This window comes from Rhopalosiphum padi, chromosome 3 (assembly GCF_020882245.1).
Source record: "Rhopalosiphum padi isolate XX-2018 chromosome 3, ASM2088224v1, whole genome shotgun sequence".
Taxonomy (NCBI): Eukaryota; Metazoa; Arthropoda; class Insecta; order Hemiptera; family Aphididae; genus Rhopalosiphum; species Rhopalosiphum padi.
In genome coordinates this window covers 29,261,319-29,283,729 of record NC_083599.1, presented here as the reverse complement: position 1 = coordinate 29,283,729, position 22,411 = coordinate 29,261,319, and the positions used below count along the sequence as shown (strand labels likewise).

General features: G+C 26.9%; 1 protein-coding gene across 3 annotated transcripts in view; it reads right to left on the bottom strand.

The window, feature by feature from the left end:
• The window catches only part of LOC132927698 (glutamate decarboxylase), a 95,976-nt gene that overhangs the window by 58,611 nt on the left and 14,954 nt on the right, over positions 1-22,411 (bottom strand). For 2 of the 3 annotated variants that reach the window (XM_060992287.1, XM_060992286.1), the window contains exon 2: positions 375-468. In XM_060992287.1, the coding sequence (XP_060848270.1) occupies positions 375-468 (94 nt within the window). Of the gene's footprint in view, positions 1-374; positions 469-1,656; positions 1,863-22,411 lie in introns of those variants that run through there. The other variant, XM_060992288.1, reaches the window with a different exon arrangement.

The following is a 22,411-nucleotide window of genomic DNA, read 5'->3' as shown; positions in this document are numbered from 1 at the left end:
TGTTTTAATAATTACGGGGAAATGCTTGAAAGATAAATCGTAATAATATTATATTCAATATTGTATAATATCAAATTGTATGTAGTACATAATTTATTCAAGATTTAAAAATGTTTTTTTGTTGTTGTTCTTAAAATAATATCTCAATTACCAACCAAATATTAATACGTTATTATATCCATAGGTACTATAAACCATTATATTACCAACCATGGCATTATTGCCACAATCACCAACTATTCAATACTTCAATTTGTCATATCAACACAAATTCAACGTCTACAAAAAAGCTATTTTGCCGGATGCCAAGTATGCCACATCTCATAGATGTCATATTGTACATGATAATAATTATAATTATAATCAATCCTTACCTGTTGAATGGAGACCAGCCGTGTCCTTTGACAGCTGATACTTTGACTGCTGTCCATCGGGTTTAGAATTCATCGTGAGGGTAGTCGGCTGTATCTGAAAACAGTTAAAAGAGAAAAAACGGGTTTCAAAATATTCGCGATCATATTATGACATTTGCTAATCATTTAACTTGATAATACGTGCGTGTGAAAGATGCACAAAAGGCTCGTGAGTGAGATATGTGTGGAGGGAGTGATAGCGTTGGGTGTAGCGTACTTACAAAACATAATAATATTATAATATTATATACGCTGTCATTGCGTTTAACGTGTGCCTGCAAAAGTTTATGTATATATACACGTCGTCATGGCGCGGAAGGACTCGATGAGACGTATAATAGTTTACCGTGAGAGATGCCTGATATATACTTAAATGATTGCCAATAAAAAATGAAACAAAACTTACAATGTGAAATTTAAAAAAAAACTCATAATAAACAATACGATAACAACAACAAATATAATAATAAAAATAACAATTCGTTACATCAGGAAAATAAACCTAGGTTTAAAGTTTAAATGTACGGAAAATAATAATATGCTTGTGTCAGTGACAGTGGTGTCATTTGGAGTGGGCGAAGGAGAGTGTTAATGAAGTTAACGAGTTAGGAATTTTATCATGTTGTTGGTGTGAGATTGGGATTTATACTTAATATAATTAATATTACCAAATATATTGTATACAGATTAATTTCAAAGTTACATATATTAGGTATATTATAAGCTACATTGTTACATACATAAACAATTTAGTGATTAACAATTTTCGTTATGATTATAAGTATAACTATCAAATACAATATGATCATATATTATATCATACATTTATTTCGTATAATTTATCTAGGTATTATTATTTATCTATATATCATGTTTTACTTTTAAAAAGAAGTAGATAATACGTGTCTAAAAAAAGATATATTTCTGTACTAACGATTATTGTTCGACTAATATTAGAAGCAAACCTCTTAAACTGGAGATGAAAACGTTAAAAGCAGAACATTTTTTTTTATTTTAAATTATTATATTATTTTAAAATGGGAAATGACGCCACTGACAACTCGGTGGACCAACGGTACAATTTTTTGAAACGATTATTATATAGTATAAATTATAATATTATTACATAATAATTAACGTATAATAATAATAATGATAATAATGATATTATAATAATTATAATACGGTCGTTGCAGCGGTAGACCGTTTTCCTGCCGCCAACGACGACGAATCGCGTATTTACCGGATTATTCGAGAGCGTATTTCGCTGCAGAGACGGCAGTAAGTCGTATCGTTGCGGCTAGACGATGATCAAGACTTGTGGAGGTGACCAGTGGCGGCGGTGATGCGAGACAGTGGAGTGCGCTCGAAGACGGCAGTCGGCTGCAGACGAGCGAATGCCGTCGGAATGGATTTCGCCCGAGAGAAAACAGGGCACGCTGCGTCGACGGTATCCCCCCCGCGAGGTTCCGGTCGCAGCCGTCCTAGTCAGACCTACCGAGGCCCGGCGTAGGCGTGCGGGCCTCGCGCGCGCGCACGTCAACCGCCTTCCCACGGGCGCGAGTCCGCCTTCAACCCCTTCATCCCCCCGGTGAATCCCCCCGGAAAAGTCCCCCCTCCGACCAGTCACCGGTCGCGTTTACCCCCTTTTCGTCCGCTCTAATAACGGCGGCAGTGGCGGCGGGCCTATAGATATAACATTATACGGGCTAATACGATATCGATTAGTAGGCAGAACGCGAGCTGTAGGACAATTTTTTTTCACCGCCCATCCTATTAACGCGTATTATACTTGCAGGCCTATATTATAATCGCGTACGTACCGAATTACCGAAATATAAACACGAAACGACGCTCTGATATAATTTATCGGTGGTGAATTTATTTAATTATATTATTATAAAAAATATTTTGTCACCAACGTGGACTTCATATTACTATCAAATATATATATACTTATTATATCATAAAACGCGTGGGGAGAAAAAAAAGGAGTGAACTAGCGATCGAATTAATGTACGCGTATATCCTGTGGCCTGTAGTCGAACGCGCAATAATTAATACAAACTGAAAAAAAATACAAAATAGCTAAATATACGAGTAATAGAAAATAATATGATGATTTTGGAAATTTCATTCAGAATTACTATATAATAGTATATTTATAAAGGTACTATCAGAATAACAGGGCCAACCTTAGGTTTTTTGCCACTCTATAGGACTCTCATTTCACAAAAATATAATTTAAACTGCTCTTATTCTATAATTAAATTGTTTGTGTGGGAGGGGGTATAAAAAAGTTAATAAAATAGATACAAATTATATTTATAATCGATATTATACTATGCACTACTATACATTACAAAAAAATTGAAACAAATTTAAATAAAATATCCAAAATATAATATCATATCTAATAAACATTTTTTTTGTAAGCAAAATAGGTCAGCTAACCTTTCATGTGCATAATCATTCAATATATTTATAACCAAGGATTTTAATATAAATTATAACAAGTTCACCTGATGAAGCCGACACAGGCATTGTTAAAATGATTTGAAATGGTACAGCTACGTTTGGTAAAAATTGTTATTATTTACAATAAATGTTAAAACTTCCAATATAGGGCAGTTCAATAATTCTGACACTGCTTTCTAATTCATTCGTAATATGTATTACACCACTATATCTGCACTCTGCAGCCTTACCAATATAATTTTTTAAAAGTACATAATATATTTTTTTTTTAATTACTTATGTTGTATTAAAACTTGAAAACTTTATCATGATGCATTTACTGGAATCTTACTTTAAGAGAATTTATAAAAGTATAATTCAACATTAAATTTAGTCTTGGATTAATTATATGGTTTCGTCGGATTATTCATAAGAAAAATAGATTTTATTTTTCGTAGGTGAATTCGAAATTTGCCACTCCAATTAGCTACCTAATTTGATAGAGCCAACTGTATACCTAATATCTAAAATATTTTATCCGATAAGAAATTTCGACGGTAAGAAATTGCAGATTGCTTAGTCTCACGGTATCGACGTGCACATGAATTAACTGTACACTGATTGAGATACTGTAAGATGACGCGGTGCCAATTGAACGTGGCGGGTAAAACCTTTGTATATCAGCCGTGAACTTTCAACTCTTTTGAATAGCTCACAGACATAATAACGTGAGGTACGTGGTTATAATTATGAGTCATGAACCTTATTAATTTTTAGTTTGCACTCATACAATTAATCGCAGAAAATATATAAATAAAACAATAAACCAAGAATATCCTTAATTTTAAAACGACTATTTCATAAAATCTAATTTATTGTTATATTAATAAATAGTATTCCTTACAATATATATACACCTATTTATTCAATTTTAAAATGAAAAGAATCGTGACCACGCCTTTGGCCGAAATTATGAATGAAAAATGGTGGTATCACAAACTAAGAAGACAATAGAGAAAACGATGCTAAAATAAAGAATATTTGTGAAAATCTTTGTGGCAGAAAAATGGGAAACATAAAAAATATAAATTCAAGATCTTAATATAGGGCTAAATTTGATCTTCGGTGTGTTCTTGAAGGGCTATTTCGGTAAATAATTACAAAAAAAACATATTATTTTGTTTATTAATAAATCTTTTTTTTGCGAACATTTTACGATTTATTGGAAATTGGAACAATTTTTGCAATGAAGTGGTTTATACAGATTAATGAAGTTACGTAATTACAAATTAGACTTAGAGAAGCAGTGCGTTTTGGAAAATTCTACAACTACAAGTTCCACAATAGTGGTGGTTCATTTAAATAAAATAAAACGTAATAATAACTTCATTGCCATTTTAATATAATCATAGAAGTGGTTTATGGACAAAATAATATTATAAGAATGGTTATAAATTATAATATAATGTCTATTTTTTTCCACATAATTATTATTTGGTCATTATGTACATTACTTGGACAATATGACAATATAGATGTTTTGCCTCCTTGATGATTAAAATTAATCTCTGCGCATAATTATCGATTTCATATATTGCTTATTCACAAATTCTAGTAAAAGTTATTAATATATCACCAATCAAATGTAAACTGAAATAAAGTAATTTATGCGAATAACTTGTATTATTTCTTTTGCGTTTAATACAATTTGAGATAACTATACTTGTACCTATTCAAATTATAAATACAATTTCAAAATAATATTATTTACTATGATACTATTACACATCGATTTTCCGGTGGAACAATGACATAAGTGCAAATTTAACTGTTCTTCAAAAAACTAAATTTCAATTTTTTTTAATGGTTTGTATTATTTAGGACCTTAAAAATATTCTAAGAAAAATAAACGGTCATTTTTATAATGTCAAATTTAGTGTAGTTTTAGATATTATATTTTATATTACTGTTATATAAATAATCATATTAATAATGTTTTAAAATGAATATAGATATACGGACATTTTAAGTATTAAATTCTTCTTTCAAACTAATGAGTTATTTTAAAGTGTAAATTTTGTTAATATTATTTACCTTTGTAATATTATGAACAATGAAATTCACATTCTAAAACTATTGTTGTTATTAAATTCGGTTTCTGAACGTTAAGCAAGAATTAGTTTTTTGTTAAAAAAAATAACGTCTTATTTTTATGGAATTATTAATATTTATTAGGTACTTAATTAATAATTAGTTATAAATAAATTATAATACCTATTGTACTTGATTTTCAATATTTGAATAATCAAAACATTCAACATAAGTTTAGCATTATAACAAGTTATACTAACATAATTTTACTTCTAAAAAATGTCTTCCGTTACTATTTTAAAATATATTACTCGTATTTAGTATTTTACTTTTTGATTGTGCATGACTGTATCATAGTTCATATTATTTAAACATCGAAATAATTGAAATGAATTGCTTGGGTTTGTACGTAAACGACAAATTCTGTGATTAAACTAGAATAATGCGATTTAACACTTCATAGGTGATGCTATAAACAATAAATTGTCAAATTCTTTATATATTTTATTGTTAAATAGTTCGAAACGCCTAATGCATTGTTCTTGTACTAGTATTTTACGCGTGGTTTAGTAACATTTCATTAATGAAATGTGATTCTGTGATATAAGTAGGTAGGTATCGTAAAAATGGATTATTATTTATAGTTTTGTTTTTGAATAATATTTTTTTAATACAATGGATAATATTATGATCTTCTATTGTGAAGAAATCTGAGACCTAATAATATAACAGTATTATTGTATCGGCCAACGATTAAAATCGTTATTCCGTAGCCGTTTCCCGAGGCCAGTTCTCGCACCAGTGGCGGACAGATCCAATGCTTAGTTTTGAAGGGGCAAAAGTACAAAACAATTTATAACATCTACACAATGTTTCACAGTATTTATATTTTATAGTTTACTTTACACAACAAATTCGATAAACGACGATTATTTTTATTTGACAAAGCGGTCTATGATTGATTGTATTAAGTTATTTACATTTAATATTTAGTTCCCTATGGCCTATGTACAATATGTAATTAACAATAATAATTTTTCTTGTGAAGAAACAAATGTTTTGTAGATATTGTAGATTGTAGTGGTTTTATTTCGTATAACATTGATTAGGTAATAATTTTTAAGAAACAAAATGATTTAATAATAATTGTTATATTTATTAAAGCTATACGAATCGTCGAACTGCCAAAAATGTACAATAAGTGATAGCACATTACACGTAGGATATAGATACTAAAGATTGTCATAATATACTCATAGGTTTAGTTGTATATCATTATATGAAATTAATTTAATTACTTATATTGAACGGTCGCAATGCTAATCCAATCTATATTCACAAGAACTATAATGATAAAGAAACGTAATTACTAATGCGCTATTACTAGACTAGTGAGAAGCTTTCAGAGTTGTAATTTTACAATGTTTACAATAAACGTGCGTATAGAAATAATTGTATCCTGTAACTCTGGAAATATGAATATCTATGAAGTCCACTACTGCATTACAGTGGAAAAACACAGTTTAAAACATAGGGAAATTACGATGATTGGGGTCCCTCATTGCCTCCTGGATGCGCTACTCTGTCCCATACCCAGATGAACGAATGATTAATCTATCGAACGTGACCCGCGAATAAGTAAAATTTAGTTTCGTTCAAGTTATATCATGTCGTGCAGCGTGATACATAACATATATAGCGTACCTACTCGTATATAATATGTGTTTTTTTTTCCGATGACAGCATTCGCGCCAATAACAATAACAATATATTATAACGACACCGTCGGCGAGCACTTGCAGCAACAGCGAATATAATTTATTTGTTGCAAATACTGTACCACACACTGTCTGAAAGGGTTGGACGCGGGTTGTGGGATCTCTGAAGAGAGGGGGGGGGGGTATCGTGGAGGCGTGATCTGGCAACGGCTGGCTATTCGCCTTTTGGCACGTATTAACATTTTTTTAACAAAACTTTCCGAAGAATTGGCAATAGTAGACGTCGACGTCGTGACACTAAGCGATTTTTCTTCTCGACTTCTGCCCGTTTTCTGAACGCGAAAGCCTCTCAACCACCTCTCTTCACCACATATCACATATTACTACCCGATCAGGTGGCCTATATTTTATATTGTACAGACGTACAGTGTACTCATCCAATAAACCTCTGTCACCCTCGCAAACGTCTCCGACTGTATTATATATATATGAGTATAATATATACCGTTTGACATAAGCGGAAAGTCACATTTCAAAAATGGCGCGGTGGCCGTAAATCTGAGTGCAAATTATGTTATTATATTGTATACATAATACTAACATAATACATATAATTACGGGGTGATCCATTTATCCTAACTTAACGTAATAAGAAAACCATTATTAAAGACCAGATTCTGCATATAATGAATGTTAATAATTTTATAAGCAATTACACGCAGTAAACGGATTTTCATCGATCATAGTTAAATAAATAAAATGTACATTTTTATTTTTTACTTTGCATATTTTCCATTAAAACGCATTGTTTGTATAATACCTAATATATTTATATTATTAATTTTATTTATTTAGTTTTATTATACAATTATCGTGGATTAATTCATTCCACATCACGAAAGTTAAAAAAAATATATTATATTTCCGTACATCATTATTAGTTGGTAGGTAATTATAATATGGTTTGCATATCTATTGGTTTTCAGATGGTATATTTTTATCTTATCTACTGTGTCTAATATTATCATCAAAACTATAGAACAGTCAGAACACACATGCCGCTTTGTAAATTACAAAATACCAATTCCCGGTATTTTTTTAGAAAAATATACTCATTTATCTGATGAAAGTACCCTTAAGAAGAATTATATGCCATAATAATGAGTCATTATAAAACATTAACAATATTGAAAATATATTTCTTTTGCTTTTTGTATAACTTTGAGGCTTTGGTTGTACAAAACAACATTTTTGTTTTTTAACCAATCAAGATTATGTAAAAAAAATATTTTCAAAAATATTAATAGCTTTTAAAATAACTCATGTCTTACGTTAAATGGATTATCCGGTATGTGTATCTTAACCAGTGTGCTATTTTCAAACTGTATGTAACTTATATGTAAGTCAACAATTTGTAAAAAATAAAAATAAATAAAAGCACACTCAACGCGAACCATTAGGTAGGTAATGTTACATGTTTCTGGTATGTATATAACGAACATTGCATAAATTTGTAACCTAAAAGTTTTTAAATATTTTCATGTTTTTACAGGTCGATCTGACAATAAATAAAACAATACTATTTCATAGTAGCTACATATTTTAACTAAAACCAACAACGATATGTTAAACTGTATTTTTAATGATATACGACAATAATATGCTACCATTCAGCCATTGTTATAACTTATAATGATTGATGGAATTCGATTCCGTACTCCGTATAGTACCTATAAAGTATTATTATATATTTATATGCACAATATATCTGTATTTGTAAGACAACGGTTGACCTCTGAAAAACATAATATGTTTATAAGTTAAGGTATTGATAAATAATATTAGATATTAGCCTAATATAGGGTCACAGTTTTATTTTACATGGGAATTTAGTAATTTTAATTCATAGTATTATACACTTATACAGAATAAAAGATATTTATACTTCAATTTATTTTTAAATAATAATATAACGTATTATTGTATCTAATGTATCTAGATGATAATAACCAATTAAAATATTAGATATAGCATGATATTATAACTAAATTACTACACTATAACTAAGGAGTAAATGTAATGAAATTGTAAGCTAATTTAGTTGCATATATCAATTTTTTTAAGGACATAAAAGAACCCATGTTAAATTGCATCTAGTACATTATGATTTATGATGACATGTAATTTTAGCACACGCAAATATTGTTGACGTTAATCTCTAAAAATATTATACATTTGCTACATATTATACCGTTAATTTTTTTACGCAACTGTGAACTGACCATTATCAAGTTAGCATTGTTTAAAAGCTCAGTAGAATAAATTTCTAAGTCAGTGAACTCAAAAAGTCAAATAGGTGTGAGGTTCAAATTTGTAACTAGTTACAAGCGTGTAAAAAATAAAATAGTACCTACTTATATATGCTGTTTTCAGATTTTTGTATATGTCAGACAGTCAAGAATACTCTAATTATTAGAGTCTAATAAATATTGATAATGATCAATATTATTTTATAAAACAAATTGCTATTATATTAAAATTAATATATTCCTTTACGATGACTATTGCGTTTTCTAAAAGCTTAATTGCAGATTTTAAAATATTTTGAAAATCATCATAACATACAAATAATTAACTTACTCACTGGTTTTAGGCTCTAGGTTTAGATATACCTTTGAATGTCTTGATGGAATGGACAATATGTAAAAAAAATACGTAGTCTAATCTTTAAAAAAAGTTTGAAAATATCTCTTATTATAAAACGTTTATATTGGGTAATGTATGAAACCAAATGGTTGTATGTTATATTTAAAGTAATATATATAGGTATAATAGTTATTTTATTTGAATTTGAAATGTGCGTTTATTGGTTTATTTTTAATAGAATGAAATATTATTAGTTGAAAATATTTGAACCAGAAAAGAAAATTTTAAAGCTGTTATTTTCTGTTAATGTTTCAAAAATATATTTTTCATTATAGAAATCCGAATAAAAATAAAATACATAAATATGCCCCGAGTTACAGTGAAAAATAGTAGGGAAAAGCTGCAGGAATGAGAGGATGAAAGGATTTAAAATTCCCCTAACATTAATTTATCAAAAAATATTTTTCAGTGGTTTTTTATATGATTATTGATGAAGATATTTTTTTCAAAATAACTCATAAAGTATACTTTGTATGATGTGAAGCGTATTAACCATTGCTGTAAAGACTTGGGAGATTAACGCTTGGGAAATTTCCAAAGACTTTCCAATATGTTTATAATCTGGTTTTGCTCGTTGCAATGTCAATAATACAAAACGTATGCGTTTGCTTATACTTTTGTATAATAAAAACTACCTACACTCAGAATTGTTGTTAGTTTATTATTATCTACCCTATAGGATATAATAATATAGTTTTTAGAAATTAAATATGATAAAATTCACACACTGCACTTGTGTATCAGTCATCATTCATAATTCATCACCCATAAGTCCATGTTAACTAAATAGTAAATACATATATGGATTGTGTACAGAGTAATCGAACTGTTGGATTAACATTTTTATATAAACGTATAATTGTATTCTTGACTAAGGAGGTTCAATTACAATTATTTAAATAACTACCACTACGGTCATTATCTAACCAATTTAATTAAAATCAATAATATTATTCGATTATAATAATATAATTTACAATATTTTAGAAGTGAAATATTTAACCAAGTCTCATTAAGTTTATTATTTATAATACATAACTGATAGGTTATTCTATATTAGGTTTTCTTTATTAGGTTTTTCTATAAAGTTCAAATATTTTATACATTTATTTTTATAATTTCTGCATAAAGTATTTTAATATATTTTATTTTAGCATTATATTTATGTATTTATTTTACACTACTACACTTTAGTTAGAATAAACCATAATTAAGCTGTTTTGGAATTAGACTGATTTTCGATGTGCTATTGTTTTAAAAACAATAGTTATTGTTTCCTATGCGTTATTTGTATGAAAATAAAATTAATTTGCCAATACTGATATGACGATCCGTATTATGTTTATCTTGTATTACTTATAAATGTTATATCAGCTAAATTTAGAGTTATTAGTGCATTTTATTATTTAGATACAATAATAAAAATTATTTAAATATTTTGTATGTGGTACGTACCTATTTCCTATGGCATTACTGCATTTTAAATTGTTTTGTTGTGGATGCATATACTGTAAAGACCAATACTCTACAGCTCATTAATTGAGTTAGTAACTAAAGAGTCAATAACTCATCGATATGATAAAAGATATGCGTTTCTTACATAAATTGGTGCGTAAGCATTATATAAAAATTTAATTTTAAAATAATATAAGTATAAGAGTAGAATTAGATTACCGTCAAGGTTAGTTATTTATTAAAAGCGCGGGCTGGTAGCCCATATTGGTTAAATTACATTATTATACATTTATACCATTCACTTATAAACATAGTACCTAGATACAATTTTGAAATATTAAACATCACAAATAATGGCAATTTTACAAGACGGTATTTATAAGGAGAATAAAAATATGGTTCTATATTATATAAATTAAACTTAAATGTTATTTACTGTTTACGTGTTTGTTTTTTAAAAAAATATATCTTTAATTTGCATGAAATTTTTAATTTAAATTGAGGCGGCAAAGAGCTTAAAAATGTTTTTTTTTTAAACCAATTGAATTTTTCAACAATCATTCTAGAATTTTATGAATTGTCATCATGCAATTTTAAATATTTTTTTTTATGCTCAAAATTAAATTTAAATTATTTAGTTATGTCTGAAAACCTACAAATACAAAAAAAAAATACTTAAAATTGTTGAAAAATTCATTAGCGAGTTGTCATTTAGTCAATTTTGATTTTAGAGCTATGGTAAAAAGGACCAAATTGATTAAAAAAATGTCGGTCTATCCAAATCTGTTGTTAAAAGTAAGTGTTGCTGTTTAAAAAAATGCAAGTTGTATTGTGCATGCGCACAATAAAAAAGTTAAAAATTTGAAAACTATTGAAAATGTGTATTTAGGCATTCCCTATCTCCTCCTGAAAACCACATATCAATCCGATGTCACTGGACAGAATAATTTAGTGTTACCTACCTTTAAAAGGGATCACACTGTATTTTTAATTGTATCTTTTATTAAAGTGTAATTATAAATATATTTCTTACTGAAATGTATTAATAGTATTTTATAATATACAGTGTTTATGTGTAAGTAAGGTTTTATCCTTAACCTATAGTTAAAGAGATAATAAATTTTGTAGTTATGTCTATATATTGTTTCAAAATAATTATAATATTGTATGTAAATTGAAAGAGAAAATAGTTTAGTTAACTCTTTACTAATCGTATTAGTAACACATCGATGATCACTGATATATTTAAGTTTGTACTTAATTCAAGGACTAAATATATCTAAACTATAATACGCTTTAATAATTAAGGATCTAGTTCGTTAATGTTGAAATATTTCGTACAATAAGTTTTACTTCGCGTCAAATTTGAAAGATAGTCATTTTTTGAATTATTCATTATTAAAAAAATATTGTTATTTAAAAAATCAGTAAAACTATAGACGAACAAGCCACACATTGAATTACATATTGAATATTTTCAACATGTCTAGGTTTTAGTAATATCCGATCAGAAATAAAGAAACAATGCAATTTTTATTTTGGTTTTATTAGTATATTCAGAGGACACGATGCCTGAATGTATTGTCTCTGTTGTACATACAAAAAAATAAAATAGCTAAATAGCGTTCAGCAGAATCAATTTTGGATTAGTTATAATATTATGGAAAATTTATCTGTTATAAAATTTAAAATACCTAAAGACATATTATTATCTATTTATCTGTATACTCTCATTGGATATAAAAAAATATTATAGTTTACAATATTCTAAATACTTGTATTTATAACTTATAAGTACGTATTTACTTGCTTCCGGTTAAAAATTAAAAAAAAAAGGTAAAGAACAACCAGATAATACTTTACCTTTAAATTACATAATGGGTCAATTTAATATTTACTGTAATATTAAAACTAATAGATTCTGGTGGTTTTACTTAATTAAAATTTGCTATTATATTACTGTTCAGGTCTGTAAGACAGAAAAAAACACATATGGATCGAGTAACGTCTTCTTAAACAAAACATGTGGTCAAACAAAAATTCAGATGAATGGTTTGTTCCACTATTGTTATTTGTTACATATTTGTTACAATTACTTTTTTAGTGAATAATTTTCTGTAGCTAATTTAAAAGCTCAAAAATATAAAATAGTTGGACTACTTTCATAAATTATAAATTTCGATAAATAAATAATAATTATTAAAGTTACTAATTTAAGTACAGAAAATCTCAAACCTGAGAATAAAGTGCTAAGGGCTAACCTAACCTAACCCATAAGAAAATAAAGGAGTTACCGTTACCATGCTTGGTAAATCATCTTATATATATATACATTTTTTTAATCGAAACAAAAAGTTTAAAAATAATACAATTTACAACAAAAAACTACTTTTTGATAATTTCAACCCCAATATAAGCATTGCTTGTGATGGGACAATAGAGTTTAAATCTAACTTATAAATATCTAACAATGGAGATAATTTATGAAGAATCGGGAGCTAAGTCAAAAAATTTAATTAAAGAAATCGCAAGTTTGTTTTAAATATCAATGTATTTTTTACTATATTTTTTTTTTTATTTATTTTTTTTTTATTGTTAGCATTCAAAGTGAACTGTCAGAGAGTCCGTGAAATGTGATCATGGTAGTCGGCAGAGTTTTTACAATTCAATTGCCATTATAAAAAACATACAACTTTTACTGCCTACCACACCTACACGATTTAATATGGAAATTCCAGGTATGTTATTATAGATATAAACTTAAATTTTTAAGTACTAGCGGCTCTTTACCATTTTGTGAATGATGGTCGTAAACAAACGTATCAATATTATTACACTAAAATTTGGTAGACGCACGTTTATTATAGCAAAAGTGAATATTTACGGACGCTGTGCAATCCCGATAAGGTGACATGCAATTCTCAGAAGCATACGCAGGAGGAAACCAAACGTGCTTCGGTATAAATAAACCCAGGGAAAATCAATAATTAATAAGACTGTGAATATATAATACACTAAAGAAGCTAAAAATATTTGTAGATTGGAGTAAAATTTCTAAAAATATAGTTTAAAATAGAATGATAATACAAATTATAAATGTCAAAAAATGCGAATAAAACATTTAGAATTTAATTCGTTGTTACACAATTCAACCTTTCAACTTGAAGTTTCGTTTTACAATATTCTGAAAAAATTCCCTTTGCTATAAAAATAAGATTTTATACATTATTAATAAGTGCGGCGTATATACAACATTATAATAAATCATAATTACATGTAATAAAATATTACAATGTGTATAAAAAAAAACATTAATCTTTGGAAAATATTTTTAGAAAACATATTATGTTTTAATTGTACTTTAATTTATTGTTTATAAAAAAAAATATTGGTGCATTATGGTTTTATATTCAAATAAGTTTAAACTTTTAATTTTTAATTCTATAGATATAATTAGATTATAAAAAAAAACAAAAAATGTTTCCACGCGTTCCATGTATCTATTTCCATTATTGTATATATATATTATACGGTGTTTGGATTTAGGAAACAATTCAAGTGGCATACATACATACATTTTTATTTTAAAAAGAGATAATGGAAAAACCTAACTCTAGAATAAAAAAAAGTGATTTGTGTGTGATAAAATACTTTAGGCGAGTTACAAGCTTTATAAATTCAAAGGCCTCGAGTTATGCAGATACATATACAGTGAGTTATATTTTAATATCTTATAAATTATTAAGAATATTTTTATATTTTTATTTAGATAATTTTATTGATGAAAATTGAGACAGTCGAAATATTCTTCAAAATCCAATTTAAAATATACTCACTTAATATTTGAATGAAAGATACATTTCATGAGAAAAAAACTTATAAAATTGTTTTCACTTATTCTCTTCACTAATGTTTTAATGCCTGTGAGATATAGCTTAAACTTGTAATGTATACATCTTGACGTTGATATTTTTAATTAAAAACATTTTGAATAACTTTAAATTAAGATTAAAAACAATTAAATTATATATTTATGGCATTATAATTTTATATTCTGAGCGGTGCGATGAAAGATATGTTTTTTGTTGTGTCTGTGTACACAACAAGTAGTCGATAACTTCAAATGTCATCTCGAGAGTGGTTTTAGATAGAAAATTGGATTTATAGTTTGTACTTTAAATAGGTCAAAATTAAATATTCTTAGTACTTTTTTTATAATCTAAAAAAAAAAAATTAAGAAAAAACGTTAATTTTCACACAAATCTAATATTATTATTTGGATAGTCGTTGTATAACTTTTTATTTTTTCTAAAATGTAGACAATCTTCATCAGAATCGTCATATTATACAATATAGGTTACCATTGAATTCAAATTTAACAAATTCCATTATATAGTGATTTACTCAATAACGAGTGTTACTCCGACATCTAATTAATGTACAGCATAGCGATACTTCCTTGCCCACCTTTATTTATGTATACTGCTTATAGCTTACTGGGTATGTGTCATGTACTTGATGTACTTACATTATTATAATATAATTATTTATTTTATTATTTATAAATATTATTTTTTATTATATAATATGAAATAGAGTTTTTCTCCGACAATAAAGAATATTGTTATTATAATATTAAACCGGAAGTCCGTAAGACGTTACGATAATAATTTTACACCATATATTATACTCAATATTATGATATTATGGTATGAGTGTAATATTGTTCTTAAACCGTATTTCGAGATTTCCGTGCTAACAGGGTTGACCTAAAAGGGAAATATTGAATTTCCGACTATCCTCGCGTGTCACGGCTGCAGTGACGGTGGCGCTAAGTTCTCTCCAGAAGGGGACTTTTGGACGGCACGTACTTAAAAACATAATCGATAGCCTATGGTTCGGGATTCCTCGGGCGTACGGATTCCCTGTCCCTCTTGGTTTCTAGGGTTGTAGAAGAGGGCGCGAAGGCGGGTCAGTGATGTTTGACCTCATTTTTTGGGTCCGCCTACAAAACGGTCTCGACGAGACATAATACGCGTTCGTGCGCGCGCACACACACACACACACACACACACACACACACACACACACACACACACACACACACATACACGCACGGGTGAACGCGAGCGGATTGCAAAGTATATGAGTATGTATATACGTACACGGGAAGAAATGTTTTTATGTTGGGGAGGAAGTATTAAATACTTACGACTTTACGATGACGATTTCGCTGAACACGAAATCTTACGTTAATCGAAATACATTCCATTTGCACCCCAAAAGCGAAGGGGTGCTGCCGCGTGCGTTTAATACATATATATATATAAATTACACTTTGTGTTAAACCAACACTGTTGTGGAAACGATGGAACTCTACGATGATGATAATAATAATTACAATAATAATAGTATGTGGATGCTGAGGTGGATTGTATTTTCCCCACTTTTAAGTCCGATATCGCCTAATTTCCAGAAGGATATCCAAACCAATTAAACCGTGAGCAAGCGTCGTATTTGGATTGAAAATAAATGCGACCTATCAAGACTATCATATAAATTATAATACTGTTCAATTGTTGTTTATGGTTTATAAAATACGATCGACACTTTATAGATAATATTTTAATACAATTCCAACATAGTGTATTTATATTTATTTATACTTTTATTATACTTGATTATAATCTTTCTAGTTGTAAGTATTCTATGTTAAATATTTTCCCTTTAAAATTGTGTGAAACATATCAAATATAATGTGAAAAAGGTAAAAAAATTACAGTTTTGGTCTCCCAGTGTTTAATTAAATATGTTTAAATAATTAATTTATTATTATTATTTTTTTTTTTTATACTATACTCTACTATAATACTATACTTATACGTTTCTTACTGAAACCGAATATTCTAAGCAAATGATATTTATATTTTTATAGACATATTTGATATTCAAAAATCTATAGTTATTATTATGGAGTATCAATGAAAAAAATTTCTGCAATTTTCGAACTAGGTAATAGAGAAAAGTTAATAAACAACATGAATATACGTTTAAAAAAAAAAAAAAGAGTACAAAATTCATCAAAATCGCAAAAATTTACAAATTATTTTACCACTACATTGATAAACGTTAAATTCAAATAACATATTTCACTTCTACGTCAGTACCTTTGACAACCTCTGGCGGTCGTGGGATTCTACCAAGTTTCCTTCGGCTTAGCCAGCGGTTTTTTGCTACGTAATTGAATGGGTGACCGTCAATTTTTTTTTACTTATTATTATTTTTTTTTTTATATAATCTGCGTTTGTGATTAAATTATTTTATACATTTACATTCTATACAAAGTTTCTTATTCATTTTTTCATACGTGTAATTTCATAAATATTATTCGTAGGAAAGTTTGAACTTTTAAGTAAGGCAATATTAAAATTCAAACTTGAAAAAAAATGTTGTCAAAATCATTAAAATTGTTTAATTATTTTGTCGTTAAAAATTTGATGAAAATAGATAGTTAAAAACAAGATTGTATGACCCATTCGACGCCTTATGTACAGCAGAGGTACCCACTTACCCATGCCCCATGTCTTTTCTAATAATACTTCTGTGTTTTATTCGAGACAATTAAATAGTTTCAAAGTCCCATGCATCTAATAGCATTATAGATTAAAAAAATATTAACTGTGTTTAATTAATAAATACTTTAAAACAGTTTCGAATTACTTACAATATCAGTGAAAACTATCAAAACACAAACATTACATGAAAAAATAGGGAAACTCGTATTACTTGTTCTTTTTCAGTAATAATAGTAACTACATAATACCATATGCGTTAGATGTTTGATAAAAATAAAATACAAATACAATTTTAGTCAATTTTAATGAAGTATATTATACGGTAAATCTACTAACACTGATTATACGGCAAAATGTTTACATTTATATCAATGTCCTAAGGTAAACTTTCAGTCCAGTCCGCGTCAACTCCAAAATACCGATTTCCCGAGTTAATATGATGGGTACCTGATTCGACGTTTTTTATTATATTTTTTCCGTCCGAATACGTCTGTTACGGCACTTTGAGTACATAAATATTACCTACACATCACTCTGACCCAGCGACATAGGTAATTTCAGAACTTTGCGTAGAATGCAAAGTAGTTGACCACTAGCCAACCGTAATCAGAGTCGCTCATACAATAGTGTCAGATTTAAAAAACATTACGCAAATTTAATGACTATAATCATGTTTTTTATCTACAGTGATGGTAATTTAAATCGTGGACTTATTATATATTTAATAATTCAGATTTTAGTCCTAATAGTTTGACCAAAAAACGCCTATGTGGGATAATTGCGGATTTTAATTCTATACAATTAATATAATTATTTGAGTAAATCGGCTTTATTCTTTTGAGTGGAGGATGCAAATGAATTATTAGAACTATTTCTAACAATAACTTATAATTCAACAAATTATATTACTTATATTGTCAATAATAATTTCTTAATTTGATAGGTTAAATACATTTTTACTAAAAAAAAAAAAAAAAAATTGCAAGTAAGGTAGTATATAACGAATTTTCAAAAATAGGTTAGAAATGGTTTAAATATTTTGAAAATTATATTGTGATTATACATTTTATAAATTGGGCAATAGCTGAAAATTCAAATACATATTATAAGTAATATTTTTTGAATTACAAGTTACAATAACATTCAATGAAAAATAATAATATTTCGTTTTAATTTTCAATTTAGTAAAATTTGGTTTTAATAGATACGCTCATAAAATATTAAATCTATTTCGCTAATTATTTTCAAAATTATAATGAGAACAAATAATGAGGAACATTTACAACATACAATTTTTAAGCCATATAGGTAACTTTTTAAGTTATACCAAAGTGATTACTTACATTGAAAATTGTGTGCATTTTTAACAACAAACTAGTTTTAAAATTGTTGTGATTTTGTCATAGTTAAACATAAAATTGTTATAAATTATTCATGTTTAAATGCAGGTATATAGTGTAAATAGTATATAGTATATAGTATATATATAGTATATAGTATATAGTATATATATATAGTGTAAATTTTAAGTTGTAATAATTATTTATTTCTGAATAATAAAAATAATATAATCGATTTTTTTCCAAGACTACATATTACTACTTATTAGCGTTTTCCGCTGTTTTGTTTTAGTTGTTACCAACTATTATCATTAACCCTTCGTTAGTGTGTTGGGGCTTATTAAACTTCAAGTGATAAGATTTTGCGTGATACTACTAGTGATTAAACTAGATCAAACTTTCACCTCTATGAAATCCTTCTTAACATAGTACTCGGTAAAGCAAAATAGTTTTGGTTAATAAATTACCATTTGTTTATCTGTTATCATGCAATCAACTGAGTGATAGCAAATACCATTTGGGGTATCTCAAACCACAACACATCATTCATTTTCAAACAAATTTTATTTACTTATAAGTTCTAAAAAGTATACTAAAAATTGTTATTTTTTTTACATAATATTATTTCTATATTAATAAGTTGTTATGAATTACATTTGAATAAAAGTTGAACTATAATTTTGATTTTTGTTATTTTAAATTGTGGGATGTAATAAACCCCAACACAATAAAGATGTGAGAAATCGTCAACACACTAACGAAGGGTTAAGAAAAGTACTGTAAATTTCCTATTTTTATCAAATATAAACTAGATAAAATTTATATTATCAAGTTTTCTGTTTAAAAACGTCACTACAAATCCAATACTTTGAATTTACTAATAATTCTGAAGCCTAAAATCAAAATACTCTTTATTTGTGTGAGATAAGCATTTAAATTTGTAGAATATAAAAAGCATCTATGACTATGAGATACAAATGCCGGGTCCCCTGCTGTCACCAATCGTATGTGATGTTTGCCAATCAATAATAACTATTTCAATAATATTATAATAAATATTGTCATCCTTTATTTCTTTGACTAATAGTTATTCACGTTTATACCATCTGAACAAAACGATATTTATTTCCAAGCTACAGTATATTCTATTTAACTAGATCAGGTACCAAAGGTATTATTGATTCAATATTTTATTTGTTTTGGCTTAATAACAATATTTAAATAAAATTACGACATTTCTTTTGGGTAAAGTAAATTTTAAAATCACAAATTAGAAAATTGTTTAAGTATTAACACTATGAAATATTATGATTTATGTCAAAAATAATATAATAGCGATACTAATTTATTATTATCATTACTATGTAATACTAACCATCAAATGGACAAATTAAATGTCATTCGTCTAAGCCTGGAATATTTACGATTCGGCAATTATACTGATCATTGTAATTATATTAATATCCCGCAACTCGTATACCCTTTAATGTTGCAGATTTAATATTTTCATATCCACGCGAAAAAACTTATTACAAAGTTTAAATGACAAGTCATTAACATCAAAACTCGTTCGTAGAAACTTGAAATATTAAATATTTTATAATCGTTAGTATTAACAACAAACACTTCTAAATATTTAATTAAATTCTTTCTTTTTTTATTATTCATTTTGAAAGAAGTTAATTTTATTATAACAACAATGGAATATGAATTTGATTAATTGTTAATATTTAATAAAACATAATTTAAGGGTTTTCTAATCATAATTATTTTATTTTAATCATTATTATTTTTGTAGAATAAAATGTCTCATGATTTTAATTCCATTTGAAACAGCTTTATCTGTTTTTATTAAATTTACGAATTTATTAAAAACTTATCAGAAAACATGCATAGGTAGGTACTAAATATAATGAGTGATCCAATGTAGTTCTAGTCGAATAAAGAAATTAAAAAAACACTACAACGAACACTGATCCCATAATTGCAACACGTACAAAAACAAAAGACAAATTATTTCAAAAAGTTCAATTTTTTTTCTTCAAAAGACTACTATTTGTAAATAACCAAATATTTTTATCAGAAATATGTTTTAAAAAAATAACTTATTTGTTAGATATCTTAAAATGAGTTACAATCATTAATTGAAAAAAATTTACTTCCTAAACAGAATTCAACGAATTTTGTAAATAGTAGAATTGAACCATTGATTGTTTAAGTGTTTCGAGTCGAGACTCTCGATTTTTAATTGAATACGATGCATTTGAATTTTTTTCAAATAATCCATGATGAAGTGATTGTATTTTATTAAAATGTTTCATGACATAGTTGTGTTGTGAATATAATATAATATATATCTAACCTATAGTTATTTCAAATTGTATGTTTTAGAATGTTAACAATTTTAAGTCGTATTTAAGACTCCTAAGAAATGTTATGTCTATACAAAAAGAAGTAAAATATACAATCTTTTAACGAAAAAATAATTTCGTAGCTTGTGATATGAAATAAATATTAATGATGTACATGAAAAATTAAATAGTCAATGTAAAATATTATCTATTTTTCCCAAATGGTTAATCGTATTAATTTATTTGCTGATGTTTTATCGCCTGTCACCTTACGATTGCTTTGACAGTATAAGTATAATGGTAAAAAATAATAAAATCTTCTTAAAAATATTCTGTTATTGAAAACTTTTAGTTTAATTTCAGTCATGATTTATATAGTTAAAAACTCAATCGTAATGAAGTCAATAGTTTTCATAGAATTGTAATTTTATTAAGTTTTTGTGTGTAGTTCAATAGCATCCTGAAAGTGATAAATTAAAATATTATAGTAAATAAATACATTAAATTTATTTTCCTTTGATAGGTAATAATATAATATTAGGTATATTGTAAACTACTTAAATATGTATGCTAAATGAAGATTACGTTAGAATAGAAATTGCAATTCAACGGGTAATAATATAATATACATTCAAACAATACATTAAGTTTAATTTCATATTTAGAGATGTATAAAAATCATTTTAACCTTAATTTTTTTTATCCAATTATTGGTCCATTTAAGTATTTTAACTGTTCTAAAATGTGGTAAGTATGTACAAAAATATATTTAAAAAAAAAGTCACTCATTATTGTAAAAATGTATACATTTTACCACACCACTCCAGTAGTTGAAAATGTATTATTTTACTAATTACATAGTAAGAATTGCACATAAATTATAATTTAATATTATAATATTATATATTATAATTAATAATATGAGTAACTAAATAGTGAATATTATAGCAATACGTAGAACAGACATTTATTTATTATGAGCTCTATAAAACAACTTAAAAATTGAAAATAACATATTCCTATTTTCATATTTTTGTTATATTACCGAGTCCACATTAATTTGATTTAAGTAAGTAAAACCAAAATATACTCGTATAGTTTACTTAAATATTTAATAATTAATGATAATTTCAATAGTGAATAATTTGTTCAGCATAGAAATAAAAATTAAGCATCGTATTTTGGAAATTTTATTATTATTTTATTTATAGTATTTATATATATGTTATTGTAAAAGCCTGATTACTAGAAGTGTGTTACCTCAGCACTGCCATGTCTGTAACTGAATATAAAAATTATCCAGTA